The sequence below is a fragment of the Mirounga leonina genome, unplaced genomic scaffold, assembly GCF_011800145.1.
Source record: "Mirounga leonina isolate KUSES-001 unplaced genomic scaffold, KU_Mleo_1.0 Mir_176, whole genome shotgun sequence".
Lineage (NCBI taxonomy): Eukaryota > Metazoa > Chordata > Mammalia > Carnivora > Phocidae > Mirounga > Mirounga leonina.
The window spans coordinates 6,311,601-6,329,938 of record NW_023270454.1 but is presented as its reverse complement, the minus strand read 5'-3'; the positions used below and the strand labels follow the sequence as shown (position 1 = coordinate 6,329,938).

Genomic DNA, 18,338 nt, shown 5'->3' with positions numbered 1-18,338 from the left:
GAGAGAGTGCGATCACAACCGGGGGGGGGGAGGGGAGAGGGAGAAGCTGACTCCCCTCTGAGCAGGGAAGCAGAACCTAACTGACCCACCCAGGCGCCCCAATAAATACATCTTAAAAAAAAAAAGGCATTCTCGCCCCTGCGTGTCTGCAGCTTGGGCCTTGCCTAATCAGCCCGACCATGGCTTCAGCTTTGGAAGAGCTACAGAAAGATTTAGAAGAGGTGAAGGTGCTGCTGGAAAAAGCCACTAGAAAAAGAGTACGTGATGCCCTTACAGCTGAAAAATCCAAGATTGAGACAGAAATCAAGAATAAGATGCAGCAGAAATCACAGAGAAAAGCAGAACTTCTTGACAGTGAAAAGCCAGCTGCTGTGGTTGCTCCCATTACAACAGGATATACAGTGAAAATCAGTAATTACGGATGGGATCAGTCAGATAAGTTTGTGAAAATCTACATTACCTTAACTGGAGTTCATCAGGTCCCCACCGAGAATGTGCAGGTGCATTTCACAGAGAGGTCATTTGATCTTTTGGTAAAGAATCTAAATGGGAAGAGTTACTCCATGATTGTGAACAATCTCTTAAAACCCATCTCTGTGGAAGGCAGTTCAAAAAAAGTCAAGACACATACAGTTCTTATCTTATGTAGAAAAAAAACAGAAAACACACGTTGGGACTACCTGACTCAGGTTGAAAAAGAATGCAAAGAGAAAGAAAAGCCCTCCTATGACACTGAAACAGATCCTAGTGAGGGATTGATGAATGTTCTAAAGAAAATTTATGAAGACGGAGATGATGACATGAAGCGAACCATTAATAAAGCCTGGGCGGAATCAAGATAGAAGCAAGCCAAAGGAGACACAGAATTTTAAGACTTTAAAGTCATTTTGGGAACTGTGATGTGGAAATATTGATGTTTCCAATGAGGAAATGTTGGTGAGCTGCACAGATAAATTTGACAGATAACTGCTTGCATAGCCTTCTTCTAAGTAAAGGCTGTGAATGCTCCCATTTCCTCCTGGAGGATTTATTTAAATAAAATACGCTTATTAAACACTTCCTCCAAAGATGGTTTCCTTAGAATCTGGGCATTTTGTTCAAAAAAGGATAATATGGTATTCTTGTGTGAAATGTAAAAAAGCATGTCTTGCCTAATGATGATGCCACATTGTGTGTACTTTTGTTCAGCTAAGATGTAGAAAACAAAAGCTGTTTTTGCCTATAAGTTCCTGATACCAGCTCCCACAATTTTAAGAATAAGTAAAAATAAAACCTGAATTTTTGCATTAAAAAAAAAGGCATTCTCTCTTCCTTGGGTTTCTTTTTAAAGCCTTGAAAAGCCTATCATGGAACCACCCCCCGGCTTCTACCCCCAGCAAAGAGCTCTTTATTATTTCATTGTATAGATCTAATATTATCTGTCTGACCTCATTTCATATTTAGCTTGGTCCTAAAACCATGAATACACCTACAATGAGAGAGAAAAAAAAAAAATGTCAGACTGGACTTTTCCCACCTAACCAGCAGGAAAACCAAGATCTAAGCTGGCATGTTTCTCCCAAACCATCATTGAGACAGAAAATCTCCCCTACTCTAACTAGGCTATATAAGGGCACTGGTAATTGGGGAAAGATTCTTGCCTTTTAAAAAGGAGATGTAAGCCTATTCCATCCCTCATCAAACAAGACACAACCAAACCAAAGTTGAAGACTTTAACTGTTATTATTCTGTTACAACTCTAGAACCTACCCCATTCTGGATTAACCAACATTTTATCTGACAATGAAAGTTGGAGTAATATTTTTATTTTTTAATTTCCTGAAGAAAATATCTAATGTTAGGTATAGATGAGGTAGGAAGGAAAGAGCAATGCACTAAGGATCAAAGGCCTGAGTAAAAGTTCTAAAAATTACTAGTTATAGCAGAGACTAACTGTCCCTGCAAGTGGCCATGTCTCCCTTTTCTCCTCTTAATAAAAAAAGGTACCCTGGTAGTACCCCTTTACTCCCCAGCAAAACCAGAGTTTTAAAGGAAATTAGAGGTTACATTTCTTGGGCTCTCCTAAGGCCATGTGACCAAATTCTGAACAATGGGATAGGAGTGTAAAATTTCCATGTCACATCCTTAAAAAGAAGCTACTTGTCCTCCTTGCTTGTCTCCCTCCTGTGGGCTGAACACAGATGTTGAGTCAGATCTGATCATGCAGACAAAAGCATACTAAACACCAAGACAGAAGAAACCTGGGATGCTGGAAAATCTCTAGCAAAAGCTACTTCTACTTTTATATAGAAGCACTTTATTAACACTTTGGACTCCTCTCTACCACTGGAGAATTACATGAGTGAGAAATTAGCTAACTCTCAGAACCACTGTGTGGGTCTTTTACAGCAGCTTGGCCCATAATAGCTTGTATGACTCTGGGTACTTCTTTGGGCCTCATTTTCCTGGTTTACCCAAAACTGGGAAGAATGATATCAGTACTATAATTTCTTCTTTAGCTTAATGTATTTTTTCTTTAAAGGATGTACATTTAGTAAAATTAAACATCGAAGTTTCAAATATTTTAAAATGGGATGACATGTGAAAACACCTTGTACAGTTTACCTACCCTTCCAACAAATAATTACAAAATGCCCACTAAGTGCCAGATACTGTTATGTGCCTGAAACTATTCAAAATGCTAACAATAAAGTGGTAAAACAAAAGAAATAAGAGTTCATTCCTTCATAGGTGAAACTTAAAATGTGAGAGGAAGCCTACAATAAGCAAGCAAGCAATAAGTAAACAAGATTATCCCAAATAATAGCAAGGTTATTTGAAAAAGAGGGGAAAAAAGCAGGTAACACTGAGCTGTGGCTGGGAGGGTAATCAGTTAGTTTACACAGGGCCACACAAAAAATCTAGGTGATATTACAGGTTAAAAAGGGCAAGTTCGAGGCCTTCAGCAAGAACAAGATGGTGTGTGCTCACGGACCACCAAGAAAGCCCCAGTGGCTTGGCGCTTCTAGTGAGCAAAGGGGAGAAAGAGAAGATCGAAAGCAGGGAGAGGCAGGTGGTATTAAGTGTACAGATGTTATATTACTAATAATCAGGGGATGAGTGCTCCTCATGAAAATGCAGGGGAAAAATAATTACTCTCTTAATTCTACGTGTTGGCTTCAGGAACCCAAAAGAAAATTATGATCTTAGCTGCCTTGCAATCAGTAAGTGACTCTAATCATACTTACAAATGTCTTTACTTGGGGATAAATGTTTTAATTAATTAAGTGATCTTAGGAGTAGAAATAAAACTTAAACTCATTTGAATCCAATAAAGCTAACACTTTCTCTGATATTTTAAATATGTGAACAAATTTCACATATGCACTCAGTCAACAGATATTTCATGAGCACCTACTAGGTATGCCAGATACGGCCGTGAGCACTTTATTAACATAAAGACCCACTCCTCGTTGAGTTTAATAAATCAGAATATATTTCAAAGTTTAAAAATGGTAGTAATAAATTTTTTAAAACCTCACTGCTTTTGGCTGATTCCTTAAAGGTGCCTAAACTTTAGGTTTTAAAAATCCAAGTTACTATCTTTTATTTTTTAATTTATTTTATTATTTTTTTTAAAGATTTTATTTATTTATTTGAGACAGAGAGAATGAGAGACAGAGAGCATGAGAGGGAGGAGGGTCAGAGGGAGAAGCAGACTCCCTGCCGAGCAGGGAGCCCGATGCGGGACTCGATCCCGGGACTCCAGGACCATGACCTGAGCCGAAGGCAGTCGCTTAACCAACTGAGCCACCCAGGCGCCCAAGTTACTATCTTTTAATTTTTGTCATTATTGCTGTACTTGAGGGAAAGAATTCCACAACTTTCCAAAGCTTAGTATATTAAAAACAATAGTACACAACCTTAGAATTTAATCAAAGAAAGCAATCTTCTACTTTTATATAGAAAAATAGAAATATGAATTCTGTGAATTCTCCCGTTTTTTTGGTAGACAAAGCGATTATCAAGTGTTTTGGAACACAAAGAAAACAGTACTAGAAACATTTTATTGATACACTTGTTCAACACAGAAATCCAAAACTCAGTTCTCTCTCCCCTCTCGATCCACTAAAATGACAATAAATGAATAAAAGCAGTTTAAGACAATAAGAACAAAGGAGCATGCAGGGAAAGAGCAGAAGGAAGACAATAACGAATGTGCTGGAAAATAGAAACCAGGTAACTTACAGAATAAAAGCATGTGGAAGGGGTTGCCAAGCAGAGGCGAGCAGACTCACCTGGCAGACCCTGTGAAAGGTCAGGAAAGAACAGTGAGGAATGGGGCTCAAAACATGGCTACTGGTTAAAACCTCTGTATAAGATGCGGGGAAACCCCACTCTCAAGGAAGAACTACTTTACTTTCTGAAGTAGCTGGACCAGAGAAGACAGAGTTTGAGCTATGGCTGATGATGAAGTCCCAAACTGAAAACAAGATTAAGTGGGAGGACACATACTAAACAATGAGCTGCTCAACGCTGAACGCACCACCCTGAGATCAAGACCTATTAGTTCCTCATTCTTAAATGCTATTGACAACCAAGGATCGCCAGACACTGCAGTACGCTGACACAAAAAAGAAACTCAAAAGAAATGGAATGCCAAGACCAGAAAATTTTTTTTAAAAAACTAATCTTCTCAAAAAGAAAGGTTGCTGAAAAACAAACAAAAGAGTTCTTAAACACATAACTGGAAATGTAAAAATCGGTGAAAGAGTTGGAAACAAAACTGAAGAACTCTCCTAGAACATAGAACAAAATTGTAGAGAAGAAAAAAATTGAAGGATCTGTGCAAAAAGCCCAAATTCCATGTAATAGAAATTCTGGAAAGAACAAATAAAACAGAGAAGGAAAAAACTGAAGGAAATGAATCCACAAGTTGAAAGAGTCCAATGAGGACTAACTCAGCATCAAGGCACATCATCCAAACAAGAAAAAAGAAGAGTAAACAGAGTGGCATTATGCTTCTCAAATGCAACAATGGACACCAGCAGACAAAAGAAATGACTTCCAAATTTTGAGGAAAAATGATTTCCAATTACCAGCCAAACCTTGAAGTGGGGAAATAGAATAAAGACATCTTTTCTGGGGTACCTGGGCAGCTCAGCTGGTTAAGCATCTGCCTTTGGCCCAGGTCATGATCCCAGGGTCCTGGGATCGAGCCCCACATCGGCTCCCTGCTCAGTGGAGAGCCTGCTTCTCCTCTAATAAATAAATAAAATCTTAAAAAAAAAAGACCTCTTTTCCAGGCAGGCAAGACCTCAAAAACTATACCCACCCATGAAATCTTTCTCACGAAATACTGATGCTGTGCACTACTAAAATGAGGGAGCAAATCAAAGGAGGAAAAGATACAGCTTCCAGGAATAAAGAGATCCAACACAGAAGAAGTAGAAAGAATTCCCATGATGGTGAAGTAAAAATAAGAATGAAGGAAAATCCAAGGACAACAGCTATGCAATAAACTTAGAAAAAAGCCAGGCCAGATTGAAGGATAGAGCTCAAGGCAAAAGTAAAACTGATAAGAATATCTGACGTACTTCAATATACTGACAGGAGATTTAGTTACCTGTCAGAAAAATCTAAGGATGATTTAGTGACAGAGTCACAGAAAACAAAGCAAATCACTTTAGACTGAAACATGATGGAGAATTCCAGAAGGTGGGGTGTGTGTGTGCGTTATCGGTTTCTTTTGACCATGTAGAAAATTATATTGAAAGGTGCACAAAGAAAACAGTGATGATAGATTAAAAGACGATAACAACTGAAAAACAAGGTAATTATTAACTCTAGAGAAAATAATGTCACAGTAGAAAGGATACAATCATAATTCAATACCTAGCCGCAGTGAACAATATACAGACATAATAACGTCCACTTTTCTATAGTTTCCTATGGCAACTGTACCAATTACCACAAATTTGTTGGTGGCTTAGCAGTATACAGATTTATTCAAAGTTCTGGCAGCCAGAAGTCCAAAATCAGTTTCACTGGACTCAAGGAATCAGCTTGGCTAACTCCTTCCAGAGGCTCCAAGGAAGAATCTGGTTACTTTCTTAGCTTCAGGAGGCAACCTGCATTCCTCAGCTTATGACCCTTTCTCTGCATCACTTCAACCTCTTGCTTCTGGTATCACATCTACTACTTCCTCCTTAGATCTTACCTCCCTCTTTTCCTTGTAAGGATCCTTGTGATTACATTTAGGGCCTAGGATAATCCAAAATAATCTATGTCAAAATCCTTAATCACATCTTTGCTCCCTTTGCCATATAAAGTAAATTCACTTGTTCTGGGGATTAGGATGTGGATCTCTGAGGGCTAGTGGAGGACATTATTCAGTCTACCACAACCCTGAATGGTTTAAACAATAACAACAGTAGAGGCATCAACCTTCAGCTCAGGTCATGATCCCAGGGTCCTGAGATGGAGACCCACTTCACGTTCTCTGTTCAGCAGGGAGCCTGCTTCTCCCCCTCCCTCTGCCTGCCACTTGTGCTCTGTCAAATAAATAAATAAAATCTTAAAAAAAACAAACAATAACAGTACAGCAATACCGAGAAAATAGGAGAAGAGGAGCAGAACACAATTCAACTCTTAGCTACCATTTACATCTGAGGACATCTAAAACTGATTAACAGCCGTATGAACATACTGTTTAGAAATAGGAAAATAAATACCAGAAGAAACCAGCTGGAAGTCTGGGGAAGGGGGGACTCAAGGGTGGTTACAGGTGAGGAAGACAGAAAACTGTCACTTTTCCTCATAAGCATTTTGAACTAAGATTAGGTGGTTGGGGAGGGAGAGAAATCCTGATTGGAGACCGAAAAGGCACCTCCGAGGCTAACGAAGCCAAGAGAAAATCACAAAAATGAAAATTAAAAAGTTAATCATTTATACTTACTAAAAATCTGTATTAGTATTAGAGATTATAGAACAACCAATTTAGGAGTGAAGATTTTACTTCCTAAATTCATCTTTTTCACAGCACTAGGACAATCTATTTAAAGAGGCAAATTACTAGCAACAGCAAACCTTTAAGAATACTGAGATACTGGTCTGAACTAAATTTGAAATACAAACACAAATTTAATCTAACAATTAGGAGTGGCTAACAAGTGGCACACTATGATGCAAGCTGCTCTTTTAACAGCTAGTACAAAGCTCCCCAGGAGGTGTTTATTCATTTATTGAACAAATGTTAAGTGATGTGAGAACAGCACAATGAATCTATTCAGTTTGTCAGAAATGCTGAGTAAAAGAATTAAGATACTACCCTACCTGTTTTCCCTTCCCCGAGAAAAGGCTATAAACTGCCTCTTCCCTCTAAGTGTAGACTGCAGCCCAAGACAGCAGCAGTAGCAGCAACATGACCAACCCTGGAGCGAGTTAGAAAAGCAAAATCATAGGTTCTGCCCCAGATCTACAAGCAGAATCATAATGTGCATTTTAACAAGATTTCAGGGAAATCCGTAAGCATATAAAGCTTGAGAAGTATTGGTATCCAGCTAATACAATTCTTTTGACAAAATAAAACACAGCGCACTTCTGAATAAGGAATCAAAAAGAAAAATAAGGGTGTTCATTGGTACAATAAAATGTGCTTTCTCTTCAGACTCCTGTAAAATTTTTTATGGGCTCTACATATATTCATCAGCCTACTCAAGGTCTGGTAAAGGATTCAGATCATCATAGAACATCAAAGAAACAGAACAGTGCCACCGAGGGGAGGAAGAACAGGGCTTTTTTAAAGAACCTCTGCAGTTCAGGGTCAACAATTCTAACGGGATTTTTCTGAGATCACACTTTCAGGTGCTCCCAAACTCCACACCTACCAGCGAGGGGAAAATGAAACCAGTAGTATGAAGGATGCTTTGGCTCTAGCACACGTTGAAAGCCCCGCCACTAATGTAGAGTATCCAATCACAGGAAAGAACAAAACCATGGAGGGACTTGAGAACAGGAAAATGAAACAAAAAAAATTAAAGAACAAGCTTAAACTTTTACTGTAAATTAATCAAATAATAGTCAAAGTGCCAGATCCCAGCCTAACTCAAATTCTGCTGAAACCAATCTTCCTACTTCTGTCTTTGGATTCCCCAAACTCCTAACACAACTAAGCTAAAGCTATATTCATTAATGCAACATGTACTTATTGAAAGTGCCTATAACCTGCCCCAAATCTCAAAAACAACTAGTTGATCTTGATTTGTGGACTCAAAAGGCATTTACTCTGTTAATTATTAATTTGTTATTTCTGTTCATCATGCATTAAATAACTAAGTAACTGCACCAACTAAATTTTCTGAGCACTAAGTATACGCCAAAACTAAGCACTCATGTATATTTAATCCTTTAAATAACAATGCAAGTACTATTAATTATCCCCATTTGTAGATAAGAAAACTAACAAATAACAGTTCTCAAATGTTTTTTTCTTACCCTCTGCCTTCCACTGCCTGTCAAAAACAAAATCACTTCTTTAAAAAGACTTTCCCATCTACTCTAGACCCAAATTATTTCTTTGAGCTTCCATACAACTTTCCTCAGCTATGATGATGGGAGGGGAGAGAGGTTTAGCCTTTACAAATGAATAAGAAAAGCACCCACAAAGAGCAACAAAGGACATGAACAGAATCTACATACTTAAACATGCTCAAACAAGTTAAGTGGAAAAGATTTTACTGAATGGCAATATTGTGCTAGACACTGTCAACAGGTCAGGAAATAGGTACTCCTATTCATTGTTGGAGGAAGTGAAAACCCACACCAACTTTCTAAGGCAATTTAGTAATACATTCTTTAAGCCATAAAAAAAGGTCACATCTTTTGACCAATAACTCCACTTCTAGAAATATATCCTAAAGTAGTAAGATTCTCACAAGGATGTTCATAATAAATTTACAATAGCAAAAGCTATAAAAACTAAAATGCCCAAATTAAGTACAAAAGCCATTTATCTTCTTAGATGTTAACTGGGGGGAAAAAAGCACATTAATGCTAGTTTTTAAAATATACATTCACAGCAGAAAAAGGACAGATCTAAGTCAAAATGTTAATAGATGTTATCTAAAAATGGTGAGATTATGTGTGGCTTTATTTTTGTTGTTGTTGTTTACTTATGGTAGTTTTTTTTTTTAAAGATTTTATTTATTTATTTGACAGAGAGAGACACAGCGAGAGAGGGAACACAAGCAGGGGGGAGAGGGAGAAGCAGGATTCCCACTGAGCAGGGAGCCCGATGCAGGGCTCAATCCCAGGACCCTGGGATCATGACCTGAGCCGAAGGCAGACACTTAATGACTGAGCCACCCAGGCGCCCCTACTTATGGTAGTTCTAAAGTCATAAAAACCAAGGCTCAACCTCTGGCTCCCCCACTTACCACTGTGTGACCCTGATCAGGTTACTTTAATTCTTGATTTCCTTATCTACGAAATGAAAATAATAATACCACCTATCCTCAGAGGCTGGCTGTGAAGATTAAATGATAACGCATGCAAAACACTTAACACGGATTGGCAGTTTGCTAAGTTAATTGAGCACTTATTTTTTTTAAATGATTTTTCATTTTAGAGAGACAGAGCGTGCACATGCAAGCACAGGGGTGATGGGCAGAGGGAGAGGGAGTGAGAGTCTTAAAGCAGACTCCACCCTGAACCCAACGCAGGGCTCAATCCCACAATCCCAAGATCATGACCTGAGCCAAAACCAAGAGTCTTGGATGCTTAACCAACTGTACCACCCAGGTGCCCAGCACTTACTTTTAAAATATATGTTTACGTTTATATTGAATTATTTTTCCTTAAATAATAAAAACCCTTAATATTAACAGATTATCACATAACAAGAATTTAATGAAGCTGTACTGTCACCAACTTGACCAGTGTAAAACTGTGACATTTTGGCATTTTACACAAGGTTAACTAAAGTGCCAAGCAATCTGGTCAAGAATTAGAGATGGTGGACATATGAACAAAAGGAGCTATGTATTTACTGAGTAACAAAGACTCAAAAGGAGAGAGGAAAAAAAAAAAGACACATTAGGTCTTTAGGATCTAGCCTACTTTATGATGTCTAGATTAGTTCTAAATAATCATCGAAAAAAAGACCTAGTCACTTCAGACATCACATCATGAACAATTAAGATTCAAATGGAGAAAACTTAAGATCTAGTTTAATGAAGGGGTATGACAAAGACTTCGGGTATCAATGAACCCAAATTGTTTGTTTGGTTTTTTTAAAGATTTTATTTATTTGACAGAGAGAGACACAGCGAGAGAGGGAACATAAGCAAGGGGAGTGGAAGAGGGAGAAGCAGTCTTCCCGCTGAGCAGAGAGCCCGATGTGGGGCTCAGTCCCATGACCTGAGCCAAAGGCAGATGCTTAATGACTGAGCCATCCAGGTGCCCCCCCCAAATTGTTATTTTTAAAGATTTGGGTATCTTAGACATTATTACTTTATTTTTAGACATTACTTCATAACTTTGCTTAGCTTTAGAGTCTACTAATTGCACATCTAGATGCACATCCCAAACATGTACAACCTTCTCAGCAACTCTTCAGACTGAAGCTACAGAAATCACAGGACAGTTAAAAAGAAAAAGGTAGCTACTAAGGCAATTCATTAGATCCTCTCTAAGACAAGCCTATATACCTTGCCTATAATGGATCTCTGGAATATATTTTCCTACTTTCAAATCTAAAATGATGAACACGCTCTGTTAAGTTAAAAACATGCAACTATGAAACACTTCTGAAACCCTGTGACAGTATCTCTAGGGACAGAGAACCTGGGAGAATGGGGTTAAGAGGGAGACATACTTTTATTCTATACCTCTTGCACCGTTTGGATTTACCATCTGTATGTGTAACCTAAAAAGTTTATTTACATTATTTGTCAAATTCATTGTACAATTCAGCACTCATTACTATATTCACAGAACTGTGTAACCATCACTATCTAATTCCAGAATATTTTCATCACCCCCTTAGAGAAATGCAGTACCCAATGGCAGTCACATCCTTCACTGGTCCCATCAACCACAAATCTACTTTATCTTGATAGATTTCCCTCTTCTGGGTATTTCATATAAACAGAATCATATAATATGTGGTCTTTTGTGCCCAACTTCTTCAACTTAGCGTGTTTTCCAAGTTCATCCATGTTGCAGCATGTAACATCATTTCATTCCTCCTATGGCTGCATAATATTCCATTGTATAGATACACCACCTTTTCTTATGCATCATCAATTAACAGAGATTTGGCCTGTTTCCACTTTTTGGCTATTATAAGTAATGTTGCTATAAACATTCATGTCTGATGGACACATCTTTCAATTCTCTAAAGTATATACCTAGGAAAAGAATTGTTGGGTTGTATGGTTAAATCTATATTTAACTTTTTAAGGAACTGCCAGACTGATCAAATGAAGGCATGAAACACACAGGATAGAGGGAAGAGAGAAAAAGGCTTGTTTACACACTACCACATTTACCTGGAGAGATCTCCAGTAATATTCATTAGTATATTCAACTCACAAGCATTTAAAACCACTGAAAGACATAGTTATGAAGTTAGAAAAACTTGAGATACATGTGATTCTTTCATTTAATTCCAAGAACAACCAAGTATTTGTACTACAGCACCATCTCAATACCAAAAACCATGTCAACTCAGAAAAGGGAAAATAATTTATTATTCACATTCCAACATTACCTATAAATTTTTTACATAGGATTAGCCAAGGATCTCCCAGTAATGTGAACAGGTTAATACCACAAGCCAGAAAATGTTATAGAAAAGGCTTATTGTAATAAAACTGACGTTCTTAATATACCTAAATTGAAGGATATATACACCTACATCCCTCACATTCTCCACAGCACTCGGAACTCAACATATTCTTGTTGACTTGTGGATGAGTAACTGGCGCTCTACCCTTTCCCTATGAGAACCAGAGATTTAGATTTTTAATCAAATAGTATTTTTAAAAACTGAACCACAGAGAAGCAATGTGGAAGCCTAAAAGGCAAACAGAATAGTTTTACTAACTCATTATCTTAGGTTAACAGTGTTCAACTTTGAGTATCAATGTCCTTGTGTACAAAATGATAATAATGTCTATCTCAAAGGCTACTGCAAGAAATACAACCGTTATCATTCCTTACTTACAATTTTATTACAAAGAAATATGATGCAGTTGCCAAATTTTCCTAGTATGCTGAATATTTTGCTTAATTAATGAAATAACATACTGGCTGTCCTACTGTTAATATAAGGAGGTTTACGATAATGAAATGTGATTTACAAAATCCATGGGATTTTCTGTTTTTAAACCAGAAACTGCAAAACAAATGAGCTAAAACTCTGGTCAAAAATTTAGATTTTTGCTTAATCCTATCGTGGAAGAGCCTACAAAATAAAGTAATCCAGTTCTAGTTTTCAAACTGTTAATCTGGGGTAAAAAGATTTTTCACACAGCAGTACCAATCTGTATTCTTTAATATCTTCTGTCCAGGGCTCTCTCTGTCCACCTCCAATCATTTAAAGGAAGTACTTCTGCTGTTCCTTCCCACAGAACCACAGCTATATATAAAAAGACTAGAAGCACACACTAGCTAAAAGGTGGAAGCAACCTAAATGTCCATCAATGTATGAACGAATAAACAAAATGCGGTATATACATACAATGGAATATCATTCAGCCTTAAAAGGGGAAGAAATCTTGTCACATGCTACAACATGGATGAACCCTGAGGACATGAAGTAAGCCAGTCACAAAAAGGCAAATACCATTATGATTCAATTTGTGGGATATATCTTAGGTAGTCAAATTCACAGAAACAGAAAGCAAAATGGTGGATACCAGGGGCGGAGAGAAGAATGGGGAACTGCTAAACAGGTCCAGTTTCAGTTTTGCAATATGAAAAAAATCTAGAGATAAGTTTCACAACAACGTGAAGTGTACGCTTACAAATGGTTAACATGGTACACTTTGTTACATGTTTTTAATAATAAAAATGCATTAAAAGATTTTTTTTATTTTATAAGCTAAAAAATATTTTGCTTGAAGAACTGGTTCTGCTGCTAGAAAAAAATTAATTCTCCTTTTATACCAAGGGAGAAAAAAAGACTAGGAGCAATCCCTTCTCAACTACCAATTCCCATAACCATTTTTGCATGCTGCATCCCTAAAGAATTTGACAAGATTTATTGCCTACAACAGCCTTTCTCTCTTGAAATAGAGCTTTCCCAATCTATTAGCCAGTAAGAATGTATTAAAGATTCCTCTTAGGCTATCTTAGAAACACATCTATTCCATACCCATAGGTCTCTTACCTTGTGATAAGCTGGAAAAGATAGAGACAGAGACAAAAAGGTTCTATTTCCACTTTGACACAAAGGAGACGTGACACTCTAGAATGTCAAGTTCTAAAAGTTAACATTTTTCCAGGTCTTTAGAAAATTTTAAAAATTTTCTCACCAATCCCTTTTATCTACTTTGGGTTCTCGCTTAATACAGGCTAACCGAAGAAATTTATATTCTTTCTGAATGAAATACAAAACAAGCAACTGGTTCAAAACCCAATATATTCCTCTAATATTTTTACCCATGGTTAAAGAGACAAGTTTTTAATTAAAAAAAAAAAAAAGGCAATATTTTAAAGCTGGCAAGTCACAGAGAAGATTCATCCCTCTAATATCATAGCAGAAAAAATAAGTACTAAAAGGATTCCTAAGAAAACAAATAACCCTCTTAACAGTCTAAAAGCTATTATTTCCATATAAAATATCCTCGACTCTTCCAAATTTCAGTAGGCATATAACCATAGGCAAAACTTTAGGTTAAAGCAGAGGTTCTTAAGTAGGGTCATTGGTCCATGAACCCCCTTGAACTGTATAAAAGAGATCATTCAAAGAATTCAGAAGAGAAAATCTCAGTTGATACTGGAACATTCAGAGAGGAAATCAACCAAAAGAAACTAAAATTACAAAAGTACAACCTCTGGTAATAGTGGCTTATAGAACAGCATTCCATCACTATTTGCCAAGGATTCCACACATGACACGGGCAAAGACCTGGGTGACATTTTAATCAACTACTGCTAAAATTAACTAAACATATGTTATAAAAAAGAAGTTCTTTTTTAACAAACCCAGCATTTAAACATGGATTGGGAAATTGGTGCAGCTAGTTTTAAAAGGCCTACGTACTTTGACAAACGTTTTCTAAAGGGTAGAAAAACAGCCACAAAAAAACTGAAAATACTAAGCAATGAATGGTTGATACTGCATTCTTAGAATGGGAACTTCAGCAACTGTTTTAAAATAGAATTACGCTGTACTTTAAAGTAAAATTTAGGGGTGCCTGGCTGGCTCGGTAGGAAGAGCATGCGACTCTTGATCTTAGGGTTGTGAGTTTGAGCCCCCATTGGGTGTAGAGACTACTAAAAAATAAACTTAAAAAAAAATAAAGTAAAACTTAAAACACTGTTCTCTCTCCCTCTCCTCCCTATGGTAATTAATAGAGTTGGGATGTAGAAAGTTACCATGTCAATTTTATGCCTTTCTTCCAAGAAAAACACACATCAAACTGCTACATGTTGGGCTCAAAGTAAAACAATGCCAAGGTCACCAACTCATTTCTAATAACCCAGCAGCAACCCAGAAATGGCACCATACCAGGCTCTGAGGAAGTCAGTAATCCTACATTAAGTATTAATGTTAACTGGACTGAGCAGATAGTGGGAAAAGCCCTAAAAAACTTTTAAAGTATTTTGGCAAATATGTACTGGTATGTAATCTTTGCAAGGGAGGTAAGTTTAAAAATAGGTATTTTAAAATCCTAAAGGTATCCTTCCTTCACCAAGATCACCAGATGAAAGAGCTTAAGGCAGATCTAATTTGGTATCTAAAGAACAGCGAGGGAGTAGGCTGAAACAATATCAAGTCACAGGAAAGCTTTTATAGGAAAGCTTTAGACACTCATGCACAAAAGCTGCGTACTGCTCTGATCACTTATCTTGTGGTCTGTGAGACTCTTTTAAAGCATTAATACAGTGAAACCTATTAACAGACTAAACCAACGGCTGTCAAGTATTTCTGGAATGGCAGAATTTCTTTACACTTAAAATCTGAGGACCCCAAAAGGCCTTTCAAATTTTAAAATATTTATCAATTTAAAAATATTAATGATAAAACCTACACATTAACAAAAAAAGATGAAAAATGACTTTTCCCACAAAAAATTAGCGAAAAGAATCGCACCGTTTTTACATTGCTGCAAATCTCTTTAACGTGTGGCTTAATAGAAGACGCCTCGATTCTCTTGACTGCGACTGCATTCAACACACTGTTGTGGTGGTAACAGATGCGAAGAAAACACCCTCATTCAGGTATGTGGTTGAAAAGGGAGGAGGGTTTTAGTAAGCCTTTCTTGTAGTTATGGATATGCCTTTGACACTACACCAAAACTGGACAAGTGGTCGTTTCTTATCAGTCTGTTACATTAAAATCCAATGCTGTACCTTGCACTTTTACTTATGCATTTTTTAACATCACAGGCATTGGACAGTTGTAAAACACTGACTCAGAGTCATCCAAAATTCAGAGCTTCCAAATGTTGACACATTTCATTACATCAAAAAATTGCAATCATTAATATTACTGGTCTCATCTGAAAAATCTTTAGGTATTGGGAAGTTATCCAACTCAGGATGACATATACATGTTTTCCAAAATTCTCACTTTTGCTTGAAAGCTCAAATTTTATCATGGGCAATAAGTACTGTCCACTGAGGCAACAAATTCACTGCTAATTTGAGAAAATGTCTGCCAAATATCCAAGTCTAAATAACCATCATTTATTCGTCAGTAGTTCTTTCTAACAAAATAATGTTCCATGAAAGGAGCAGCTAACTAGATGAGCTTAAAACCCAAATAAGTGCACCAATGCTTTTCCTCCAGACAGCATGTTCTCTGGTCTGTAGCAGAAGTGCTTTGGTGTGCCTCTCATTTTGTCACTCAGAATGTTTAACAGACAAGTACTCAAGATCAAGATTTAATAAAGTTAGTTTTTACTGCTTCATCGAAAACATTCCTATGTAAAATTGGCATTTCCAAACTGCTGGTACACGGTGAAGATTTCCATGACTACTGGGACCATCTGGTGCCAAGGCCTGGATTCACTCTAAGACACTAGCAGCTTTACCCATATTACTTTTGTACCATTGCTGCAAATGTCAACATTGTCAAAAAGGCAAATATATTATAATGCAAATAGTTTTGACTTCACAGACCTTTTGAAAGAGTTGAGGGGGTCACCAGACCACACTCTAAAATAGCTGTTTTGATCATGGTTATGGACCCTCTCTGACCAGAAAAATGTACGTATGTACAAATATACACAATACATTTTTTTTTTTTTGAGAGCGTGCACGCACGTGCGCACACAGGGGTACAGGGAGAGGGAGGGAGAAGCAGACTCCTCACTGCGCAGGGAGCCCAATGCAGGCAGACTCTGGGATCATGACCTAAGCCACAGGCAGACGCCCAACTGACTGAGCCACCCAGGCACCCCCAAACCATTAAATTTTGTGTGATATCCCCAAAATTGTTTTTCACAGTTTTATTTAGGGAATATTTAGACTCTACTACTTAATTTTCTCCCCCAAGAACCAGTCCATAGGTCTAAATCCCACCAGAAATAAACAGAAAGCAAAGTGTTGACAGATGCCATGCATATGGATCCAAGTTTCATAAAAACAAGGCTTCATGTAATAAAATCATATCCTAAAATAATTTCCTATTAAAAAAACTAAGATTGTCAAATATGGAGAGAAGATATATTTGTATTAAAATATTATAAATCTAAAATTATTACTTAATAGTCGACAATATTAACTATTAAATAATGAAAATTTACAAAAAATAAAATTATCTTTTTTAACCAAAAATTACTTCAGATTATCCACATGTATTTGAATTTTTAATATTTAATATTTCCACAAGTAAAATTTAAGCAAATAACAGATTACCAGGTATTGCTACCACAAAAAAATCACTAGGAAAAATTCCTTACTGTTTCACTTTAAAATGATGACCTTGGTTTTCTAGTTTGTTAAATCCAGATTTTAAAAACAAAATCAGTAATTTTTCTACTACTATATACGAAGGACTGGAAGGGATCAAGCGATGTATAAATGGGTTACACTGGCCATGGGTTGATGATGTTGGGTGATGGGGCTTCAATATATATATACTATTCCATACACTTCCCGTAATGTTCAAAATCTCCCATAACAAAGTGTTTTTTAAAAAACGCAAATACAAAAAATAAATAAATAAAAAAGCACAAATACAGAAAGAACCAGGCAAATTAAAAATTGGGCAATTACTAGCTTCAGGACAAATGAAGGGATGCACAAGAAACACTGCAGTCTTGGTTCAGCAGTGAACATCTGCATGGTCATAACAATGTAAGCACTGACTTCTAATTTAACCATTCCACGTGTATGGTTAAATTGGGGTATGGGGGTGATAAATTAGGGTATGGGGTGATAATATTGACAGCTTAATCTTCATCTACTAGAGAGGAAAGTCAATTGGAAATGTCCAAAATGGATGAGAAATAGAAGTTATCATTTTATTCACAAAAAATTAAGCAACAGGAAATACAGTTGGAAGAGTTCAATATAATCGCCTTTAGAAGGATTAGGGAGTGGATGAAGGTAGGGATTGCCAGTTTTCATTCTAAACCCTTTTTAGTACAGTACTGATTTAAAAACATATAGACACAGACACACACACACTTTTTTTGGGTGAAATTTAACAAATATAGAAAATCAAAAATCAAAAGAGAAATGTCCAGGATAATCGGTTAATCACTAAAACCACCACCCAGTCAAAACACTATCTCCATGAGCCCCCCCCCCCCCCCCCCCCCCCCAAGAACAACTCCCTTCCATTACAAGTAACCATCACATACTGGCTTTTATAGCAATTATTTTGTAGCTATTCTTCAGTTTTACCAGTTTAGTATGTGTCTCTAAGGCTATGGTTTAGTTTTGAATGTTTTTTAAACTTTGTACTAATGGAATCAAAAAATATGTATAAAACGTACATACCATCTTTTCACTTTGGCTGAGGAGAAATTCTTAATAAATTCCCCAGTTTTCTCATCCTCCCAACTCTTCCTTACTTGCCATAAACGTTCCAACAGAAACAGCTAAACCCTTAAAACACTATGTGCCAGGCTTCTGTTTTATGCATATTAACTCATTTAATCACCAAAACAACAGCG

The 18,338-nt window shown here is 37.0% G+C and overlaps 2 protein-coding genes across 3 annotated transcripts in view; one reads left to right on the top strand and one right to left on the bottom strand.

Annotated features, from left to right (window-relative positions):
- Positions 1–18,338, bottom strand: part of PPP2R2A (protein phosphatase 2 regulatory subunit Balpha) — an 84,369-nt gene that overhangs the window by 60,161 nt on the left and 5,870 nt on the right. The window lies entirely within an intron of this gene.
- Positions 170–1,045, top strand: LOC118022104 (calcyclin-binding protein-like). Its single transcript, XM_035022594.1, has one exon. The coding sequence runs from the start codon at positions 180–182 to the stop codon at positions 840–842; it is 663 nt and encodes a 220-aa protein (XP_034878485.1). The 5' UTR covers positions 170–179; the 3' UTR covers positions 843–1,045.

Bases quoted from the DNA above. Each gene is read 5' to 3' on its own strand.
- LOC118022104 (XM_035022594.1), top strand. From the start codon at position 180: ATGGCTTCAGCTTTGGAAGAGCTACAGAAAGATTTAGAAGAGGTGAAG.